Consider the following 9893-nt stretch of genomic DNA (forward strand, 5'->3'; position numbering starts at 1 on the left):
AAGTATTTTATAATTGGTAGAGTATCTGTGTCACAGAGAATTTGGGGTTAGAGTCATCAAGTATTGCACTTTGTCAACACAGGAAAAGAAAAACCCTCAAAATATACCTCAAACCTACTAATTTTTATAATTAAAGGGGAAAGATGGGAGATGAATCCCTGGGGAGAGAGTCAAACATAAATTTCATATACATGAGAGAGCTGCCACTGGATTCAGGATCTGTGTGTTCAGTTGCCTGCTCTGCCTGGAGCCTGCTGCAGCCTTACCTGAGGACACTGCCTCGCTCTCCCACCTGGAGACCAAGGATAAAAACACCATCCTGCTGTACAAACCCAGTGAATCTGGGCGTGGGGTGACATAAATACATCAGTCAGATGAAATCTGGGGAGCTGACCATGAGTTGGCTTCCAGCAGCTCGTTGTGTGTCCCCTCCACCCAGCCTGGTGGTGTTGTCCTGTTTACTGCAGCCTGAGGTACCAGAAACAAGGAAAATCTGAAACTGGGGTGAGAAGGACCAGATTTCCTCCCTCTTGCAGGGTTTCCATCTGTCAGTCTTTGGTTGCACCCCTTATCCTGCCTATCCCAAACGTGTCTGGGTGCTCTGGTCACTGCCTGTTGTGGTGAGGAGCATGGGACAAAGAAAGGAGATCACACCCTGTCCTGAGCCCCGCTGGGAATTGCTGATCCACCCTGGCTGGAACTTGGCTACTCTTCCCTTCCTGCTGGATTGAAACACGAGGTCTCCATGGTTCATGGACAGAAGGGGAAGAGCCTGGATGGCCACAGTGCTGCTTGTTTTAATAGATGTGCTCCAAAACCTGACGATTTTCCCGAGTCAACAGCTGCTGAGCCCGGGAATAAGCCAGAGGCACTGCCTGACCCCGCAGGCACCAGTGGGCCAGGCTGAAGGAGCTCTGGATGTGAGTGCTCCTGAAACAACCTGAGGCTGAGTTAATCCAGTGTAACTCCAGGGGGAGAAACTGGAGGCTCAGTCCTCCCCCTCATCCGTTGTGTGACCGAGCTGAGGGCACAGCACCACGGGGCCTGGGGTTTCCATGTCCTGGCTCCTGGGCTTTTCAGCCGTGTCCTCGCCTTCTGGTGCATGTGGAAGAGCCAGGATGCTCGTGGTGCTGTGGGGACAAGCTGGGGGGTGATGGGTGATGGAAGAGAGCAGCCACAGAGCCTGGATATGGGGTTCTCCCCTGGTCCTGAGTGTTCCCCAGACACCCTGGGTGCTGCTGTACCCCCGTGCAGGGTCATCCCCCATCCCAAGCCCTGCTGGAAGCTGTCTGCAGAGCTCTCCCTTGCCTCACACCAGCGCGGGGCTGCTGAGGGTGAAAGCCTGTCCCTTCACACGTATTTTGGGCTGGTGTTTGCTCTCCAGCACCAAAGCAAACAGAAGGGTGAGGTGCTGGCATGGCCTTCCCTGAGCTGTGCATCCCTGGCTCTCTGCTGGGGGGAGTCCATGGGAATATCTCGGGATGCTGAGCACTCCCTGCCAGGCGGGCAGCACCGGGCTGCGCTGGCAGCCTGAGAGGGGGAGAAGGAGGAGGAGGAGGAGGAGTGGGCATGGGCAATGGTTGGTGTTTTGTTCATCCTCACCAGGGAGAAGAGGAGAAACAAAAGCAGGAGCAGCGCGGGGCACCGGGCTGGCTGGGTGAGGAGGAGACAAAAATAATTGTGCAGAATTTCACCGGGGAGCTTGAAAAAGGGAGATTTTGTGAGCAAACAGTCACCTCCCAGCACAGAACTTCCCAGTCTCCAATTTCAAAATTCCATTCACATCAACATCCACTTTCATGTTGCAAAACCTGGGGAAAAAGGGAGGGAAAAAAATGCAGCTTCACATATTTCAATGCAAAAGTCTCATTTTAGTGAGGAGAAGAGGGAGAAAGCGCTGCTTTGGGGGTTCTTTATTAGAAATCGAGCTCCCAGAATGGAAGTGTGGAAATGATCAGGGACCTGAGGCAGGTGGGGTTGCCCCAAAGCTGCTCCTGTCTGTTGGGGCTGAGCCCAGTGGGGCCATGAAGTGGCTGCTGGAGCTTCCCAAACGGGAAAGGTGGGAGCAGGGGGACAGTGCAGAGGCTGTGCTCTGGCACACAAGAGTCCTCATCAGTTTGGGACAGCAGGTATGGGGGAGCAATCACATGGATCCAGCCTGATGGGGACCTTCCAGCCAGGCAAAAAGGGGCAGCTTCAGTCCCAGGAAAAGGAGGATTGCAGGGAGCAGGAATGGTCCACGGCAGCACCATGAATGTGGGAGTTTCCCTGGGAAAACCCCTTTCCCCTCCTCTGGGCAGAAGCACAGGTGGGGTTAATGCTCTGTCTCATTCCCTGCAGGTGTGGGACAGGTGATTCTGCTCAGCTGGACTGGTTATGGGGCAAGGAGTGAGGGTAAGAGCAGGCTTTGGTGGGGGCTTCTCCCCTCTGTGCTCCTTTATCTATAAGCCATGGAGTCAGTCAGTGTTTTCCCTCAGGAAAGGGAGCCAGGGCAGCTCTGCCTCTGGGCTTGGCGTCTCCTTCTCTCCATGCCAACCTCCACGTGCTGTTTGGCATTGGCTGAGATCTTGGCTGAAGCTCCTGCCTGCCTGGCATAGAAATCCCAGAGTAACTCTGCTGGAAGTGTCTTTTGCCCCGAGGAGCAGCTGGAGAAGCCCTTAGCCTGCAAGAGTCTGGGTCAGCAGTGCTGCAAAGCAGCCCCAGGTCCCTCTGCAGGCGACCAGGACCATCACTGGCAGCACAGCCCCCTCACCCAGGACCAGCAGTGACACCAGAGGAGCCAGTGCTTAGGAGAGCAGGTGAGCCCACCTTATGGATTATGGATTGTGCTTGGCTGAGCTGTATAAGTCCCAAAGTGGAGAAGTTAGCAGCTGGTTTTCCCCATTTCCCAGCTTGTGGGGGCAGCAGGTCCTTCTCTGCAGACCCCTCATTGTGTTTCTCTGATGGAAAGGTGGCTGAGGGGGTCTGTGCACCCCAACTTTGCTGCAGAGCTCTGCCCAGCTTGTGTCTCTGGGGTGCCAGTAAACCCCTAAATCATTTGGCATCAGTGTCTTTTGAATGCTGAGGGAGGTTTTTTGCTTCTCCTGCTGTACAGCCGAGCTCCTCGTGCATCGATGGTGGTGGCAGAGTGTTGCTGAGATGGCTGCTCTGTGCTTAGTGGCTGCTGCTTCTGTGAAAAGTGCTTTTTACTCTAATTTTTCTATTGTGCTGTTTTTGCTGTTCGATGCGAGGGACAGCAGCTTCTGCCACACAACAGCCTCCTCCTAACTTTCCCACTGCGTGCTGGCAAATCCAGGACAGGCTTAACTCAAGGAGCCACATTAATCATCAAATCTATAAGCAGGATATAGAAAGGCCAAGTGTGAATAATTACTGCTCAGGTGCTAATTACCCAGGCCCAGACCAAACCCAACATATTAAACAGACAGCTAATGGCAGCGGCCTCTCCACCACGTTGCTGGGTCCCCCATTGCTCTCCTACTGCTCTCTCTGCAGGGGACTCCTGCAAACATCTGCTCACATGTGCAGATCCCAAAATATTCTTCTGCTCATTTGTGTTTAAGCCGGGGAGATGAGATGGGAGGGACCTGACTCAAAATCAACAGATGGAAGGAAGGACAGATAGATCCTGCCTGGGTTCTGCAGAGCACAAGGTTGCTCTCCTGAGATTGGGCTGCTGGGACTGGATATGGGCTTGTTCTTGGCACTTGTGGTGTAGGAGGACATGGAGCTGCTCCAGCTGTGGGTCAGCACCTGGGAATTGGTGTTTGGCTCATGGTGTGAGGGTGGGTTTTCCTCGGGTAGTGCCCAACCTTTCCCTGGGAGCTGGGGGTGGGCTGGGCTGGCAGCCTGGGAGATGGGAGGGTCAGTTCTCCATCACTGTGTCCATGCTTGTCCCTCCTGGTGCAGACAGACCTGTGGATGTGCAGTGACATCTGGGCTGAGCTGCTTCAGTGGTATGAGGACCTGGCTGAACTTCTGGCTTGAACTGGGCTTGATCTGTGACTCCCTAAAGCCAGATCTGAGCCCTCCAACACTGGGGGGGGTGTTGGGGGTGCAGGGCAGAGCCCTGTGACCGGCGGGTGTTGGGTTTGTGCTGACCCTCTGCTCTTGGTGAGCCCAGCCCAGCCCAGCTCGGCAGCCACCTCTGCAATCGCCTCTGGGTCAGGGAAATCAAGCGACATCTGGACCCTCCTGTGTTCCACAGGCAGTTCCCTGGTGCCTCCTGTCCCTCCTGCCCGCTCCGCTGAGGAAAAGCGGGCTGGGCTCGGGCGCTGCTGCAGCCGCGGGTTGAATTTCTGCCCCTGTCACCGGAGGCAGCCTCTCTGCTCCGGGCAGGGTGACTCCCCCCAGACAAGGGAGTTCAGTGTGGTGACACTGAGAACACCAGCAGCGGATCTGCTTGTGGAGAGCATTTTGCACTGGGAAGGGAAAGCCACATGTGTCTCGCAGCTGGCAGAGAGAGCGGTGTGCGCTCCCTCTGCCTTGGCACGGCGCAGGACTCCCCTGGCTGTGCCCATCTCGCACCTCTGTGCCAGCCGCACTCCGCCTGTCCCTTCCAGAGCACCCTCTGTGCCTCATTCCCGCTCCAGGGCTGCCGGGCACGAAACGCTGGCGATGCCCGTTCACCCCCAGCCGGGAGAGCAATAAGGGGAGAGAGCACATGGAGGGATTTTTAGGGTCAAACTCTTCAGCATCAGCTAAAGGTCGGGCACGATGGACCGCGCTGGGGACAGGCGGTGACACGGGAGCAGAGCCCACGGCTGGGCTGCGGGGTGCAGCGGCGGCAGCTGAGCTCCCTCAGATTTTGGGTTCTCCACCCTGCTCCAGCCCATCTGTTCTGCATCTCTCACCGGAGCCAGGGATCGGAGGGGTGGGGGGCGGGCTGGTGGGTGCCGACCGCGTGTTGGGGGGGCACAGCCCCTTCCCCGCAGCACCCAGGGGGTTCAGCCGACTTGTGAAGGGATCAAAACATTTTGTGCCTGGAAGACGAGGAGCGTGTGCGAGAGTGAGGATGGGCTTGTGTTGGGGGGTGCAACCTTCCCCTGTCACCTCCCTTCTAGCCTGAATGCTTCTGCCATCATGATTAATTTATCAGGTACTTATGAATATGCAGATGAGACTCTGGTTTCCAGGCTCTGCTTTCAGGAGAGGCTGTGATGGGCTTTCTGCTGCTGCCGCCTTCGTAAGAAGAAAAATGTCATGTACCAGCGTTTAAAATAAATAAATAACTGCGCCACCGAGAGCGTGTGAGTCTTCGCGGCTCCGCGGAGCTGTGGGATCACCTCGCTCCTCAGTGGCAGGGATTTTTGAGTGTCCCTGTGGCATATGCACCCCGACTCCCCCTCCCCGTGTGTGTACCGGCGGTGCGGAGGCGTCTTTGCCAATTCCAGCCTTTGAAACCTTGACTGAAGCCCCAGAAACTTCCACTGTGAAGGCGGGCGAGAGCTGGTTCCCCCCGGGAGAGGGGCGATTGGGAGGGATAGGTGCGCCTGGGGTGGTGGGACCCTGCAGGAACGGGTGCTTGTCCTGCGGATGGCCCCTTTAGCACTGGAAACCCCGAGGTCTGGGAGATGGGGAGCGATTTGGGAGGGTGATGAGCATGTGCATGTGGCTGTTGGACCCTGTCTGGCTGGGCTGCCTGGAGCAGGGGCTGTAGGAAAAGGATTTGGGTTTAAGATTCAGCAGCCAGCTGTGCTGACCTGTGGGCTTCCGCAGAAGTACCTGGGTTTAAAACTTCCCCCAAATACTGCGTGCAGCCGCCAGGGCAATGGGCGCAGGAGCTGCTGCTTCTCCTAATCCCACTGCCGGGGCCCCTCTCCAGCCGCCTCCGTGCCGGGGAGCCTCGACTCCCAGGGCAAGGAAGCGGGATGGGGCCGGGGGAGGCCCCCAGGGTCCCGGCCCAAGGGGCCGGAGCAGGGAGGGGACTTCTCCATGTCCCCATGGGTGAATTTTCTCCGGTCAAAGCATCCAGCTCTGGTTTCACAGAGCGAGCGTTGGCGCGTTCAGCAGTGCTCCCTCATTGCCTCTGCGCCTGGGCAGGGGGTTACAGGGCTTATATTTTCAAGTGCGATTTTTTTGGAGGGGAGGCTGTTCGGAGGATGAGCAGGGGAGCGGAGCGGCGCTCAGCCCTGCGGCGTCCTGAGCGGGACAGGGCTGTCCGGGGACAGCAGCCCCGGCGTTTGGGGACAGCGCGGCCGCTCCTGCCCCTTCCTCTCCGCACGGGGGGGTCGCGGCCGCCCCCGGGCGCCAGGGGGCGCAGCGGGCGCGGGGCGCGCAGCGGGGGCGCAGCCGGGCCGGGGGCTCCGCGCCCCGGAGCCTCTGCGGCCGCGACCCCCGCAACCCCTCCGCGCCCCGCAGTGCCACGGCTTCGCTCTCTCGGCCCGGGAGAAGGGGAGGTTGCGCTCCCACGGTGACGCGCGGGGCTGGGAAGGGGGGTTTTGTCCATGAGTTGATTTGGGGGGGCAAGTCCCGGGGATGCTGGGGGTGCGGGGGAAGAGGGACGGCTCTACCTGCGGGATTTGAGCTGCATGCTGGAAACTACTCGTTGTGCACAGGGTTGAAAAAATCATAATTCTCCCCTCCTGAGGTGGCCGGGAGGTGTTGAAGGGGTGCGGAGCGGCCCCGGCTCGTTCCTGTGGGGTAAAGGAGGGGAGGAGAAAAACACATGCACAAAAAGGGGGAAAAAAGGAAAACCCGCCCGCACCACCCAGCGGCCCCGCGCGGGGATAACAAACTCCAACTCAAAAAAACTTCCCGAGCGCGTCGGGGGGCGCGGAGGCGGCGGCGCTGCCCAGGTGCCGGTCGAGCAGGGCCGGGGGGTCCTGGCTGCTGCCCCCGGAGCCGGGCCCGGGGAGGGACCCGAGCTCCGGCCCCTTCCCCACCTGGGACTCGCTTCGCGCTGCACAGCCAGACCCAAGGGGGGGCTTTTGTTGCATCCTGGCAGCCGGGGGGGCTGCGGGTGTGTGTGCGGGGAGAGGGTGAATCTGGACGGTGTTGGGGAGGAGACAAAGGGGTTTTTCCGAGGCCGGGGGGTACACGGCACGGGGGGGAGTCGGAGTTTCGGTAAAGGCTCCCCAGTGCAGAGGGGAAGCAGTGGCTCAGGAGAGGGGCTTCAGCGGGCTGCGGGGTGAAGGAAAGCAAGGGCACAGCAACTTTATAATCGACTTTTTATTAAGATTATAAATTTAAACAAATCTGAACAGTTTTACCCGGTGATATACAATTCCATATGCACAAAAATACAGGCTTACAAACAAAGAAAAAGGAGCAGGAAAAAAAAGAAGACCCCAACAGACCGTTTTGCAAAGCATCCTCAGTTACACACAGTGCTGATACCGTGAAGTTGGGAGTGGGCAAAAGAAAGAGGAGGGGACGACGACCAGAAAACCCACCTTTTTACAACAAAAGGTTTTTCTTTTTAAAAAAATAATGTAAAAAAAAAAAAAAATCAAGAGACTCTACAGGAGACAATCTCTTCACAAGACCAAACACTGCTGGTTTTATGATTGGGAAGGCTGAAACCAGAACAGTTAAACTTAATGGGAAAAAAAAAAAGAGGGGAGAAAAGAAAAAAAAAAAAAAGGGGGTCAGACCCGGCACACACATTGGAGACGTGAGCGGTGTTACACGGGTACCTGCGGCATCACCAGCACACACCGAGGCGGAGGCTCCGGGCTGCCGGGGGTGGCTCGCCCCCTCCCCGGGCGGCGGGGCGCAGCCCGGAGGGACCCCCGGCTCCTGGTTTTCCCCTTCCCACATTCAGCTCTCAGAACCCTCCAGCGCTCCCCTGGCACAAGCGGTGGGAAGAAGTCACATCGCACACGTTTTTTCTGGGAGGAAAGTTGAAATGTTTTCATTTCTGCCTTTTTTTTTTGTTCTTTTAAATAGATAAAGAAACGCACAAAAGCGACGGGGCAGCAGCGGCTTTCCCCTGTCCGAACCCTGAACCACACCGGGCCGGGGGCGGCGGGACCCGCGGGGCGGCCCGGGGCGGGGAGCGGGGCCGGGGGCGCTCCCGCCGCGGGGTCCCGGGGCCGGTCCCGGCTCTCACGTGGCGCTCCCGGCCGCCGGCACCGGCCCCAGGAAGCCCGCCGCGAAGAGAGCCCGAGCGGACACAAAGAGGATTATTTAAATAGGTGCCTCGTTGTTTTTTTTTTTTTTTTTTGTTGTTGTTTTTCTTTTTTTTTGTTGTTGTTGTTTGTTTTGTTTTCGTTTGTTTGCTTGTTTTTGTTGTTGTTTTTTTTTTCTCTCATCTCTGCAAAAATAAAGTCCCAAGATCTTAGATTTTTTTTTTCTTTATTGTACAATTTATAAAACACTAGCGCGGCTCTGCCCCCCCGCCTCCCCTGCGCACCCCTCCCGTCCCTCGGATCGCACCCCCGTTTTGTCAACAGCCCCCCCACACCCCTTCTGCTCCCCCACTTCTCTCTAAAACGCGACGATGGCCCGAGTCCAGGCTCCCAGGCTCGCCAGCGCCTGCTTGCTGCACAGCTGCCCGTTGAGGGGCTGCTCCGAGTCCGCCTGCTGCCGGCTCACCAGCCCCGTGAAACCGGAGCCGAAGATGGAGATCAAGTTGGAGATGTTGGAAGAGTCCTGGGGGTGCTCGGCGCTGTACTCCTCGAAGCGGGCGCGTTTGGTGCACGGGGCGAAGGGGGGGCCGCCCGCCACCCCGCCTCCCCCCGGCTCCCCTTCCTCCACCCCCTCCTCTTCCTCCTCCTGCCCCGGGTAATACTTGCGCTTGGTGCCGGGCGCGGGCGGCGGGGAGGCGAGCCCCGGTGCCGGCTGGCAGCAGCAGGGGCACTGCGAGCAGCAGTCCTGGTGCAAGTACCCGTTCTCCACCGTGGTCACGACGTGAGTGTCCAAATCCAGCACCGTGGTGCGGCTGCTACAGTGCGGGGCCCCGCCGCTCCCGAAGTCACAGCCGGCGGCGTAGAGCAGCCCCGGGGCCGCGCTGCCTCCGCCACCGGGACCGGCGCTGCCGGCGGCCCGGTAGAAGCCCGGGGACGAGTCTCTGCAGGGCGCTCGCTGCATCTCCGGGGGCACCGCGCACACCGGCACCTCCAGCAGCTCCGCGCCGCCCCGCGCAGCCCCGCAGCTCCGCGCCTCGCGGTCCTGCGTGTCGGCGGGCAGCGGGAGCGCCGCCAGCTCCGGCGGGGCGGCGGCGGCGGGCGGCGGGCAGGCGGGCATGGCGAGGAGCGGGGCGCCGTCGGGGTAGTGCTGCTGGCGGCGGTAGAGCTCGGCGTAGCGCTCGCTCAGGTAGAGCTGCCGGGCGTTGCGGAGCACATAGGAGACGAGCAGGTTCTTGTGGAGCTTGATGCCGCCTCGCTGCGTGCGGGAGCTGTGGATCTTCCGCAGGGAAATACTGATCAAACTCTGCGCATCGAGGGTGCACTCCATCCTCCTCCGGCCCCTCAGCATCGGCTCTCGCCGCCCGCGCAGCCAGGCACCCCGGCCCGCATCCACACGGCAGCCGGGCGGGTGCGGAGGGTCGTAAGGAAGGAGGATAAAGAGGCGGGGGGGAGGGAATAAAGGGGAGGGGGGGAAGGCCCGTACCTGTCGCGCAGAGATACTGAACGCCCGCCCGCCCGGCCCCCGCCTTTTATACCGCTGCGCCGGCCCCCGAGCCCCGCCCCCCGGGGCCAGCGCTACCAATGGAAAGGCGGAGGACGGCTTGACGGGCGGGCAGCGCGGCCAATAGGAGTGAGGCGGGCGCCTCGCGCCGTTCAAATGGTGTCAGGCGCGGCGCGGCCCGTGAGGGCGGCGGGGGCTCGGCCGGGCTGGGCGAGGGACGCTGAGGGCACCGGGGGTCCCGCCCGAGCGGCGGCGGAGCGGGGGCACCGCCTCCACGCGCCGCTCCCCTCGCACAGGTGAGCGCGGGGCGGTGCCCGCCC

General features: G+C 59.7%; 1 protein-coding gene across 1 annotated transcript; it reads right to left on the reverse strand.

Annotated features, from left to right (window-relative positions):
- Window positions 1-8361: 8361 nt before the first annotated feature.
- On the reverse strand, window positions 8362-9542 carry IER5L (immediate early response 5 like). The gene has a single exon (XM_041474853.1). The coding sequence runs from the start codon at window positions 9418-9420 to the stop codon at window positions 8431-8433; it is 990 nt and encodes a 329-aa protein (XP_041330787.1). The 5' UTR covers window positions 9421-9542; the 3' UTR covers window positions 8362-8430.
- Window positions 9543-9893: the final 351 nt, after the last annotated feature.

This window comes from Pyrgilauda ruficollis, unplaced genomic scaffold, assembly GCF_017590135.1.
Source record: "Pyrgilauda ruficollis isolate IOZ18807 unplaced genomic scaffold, ASM1759013v1 scaffold34, whole genome shotgun sequence".
Taxonomy (NCBI): Eukaryota; Metazoa; Chordata; class Aves; order Passeriformes; family Passeridae; genus Pyrgilauda; species Pyrgilauda ruficollis.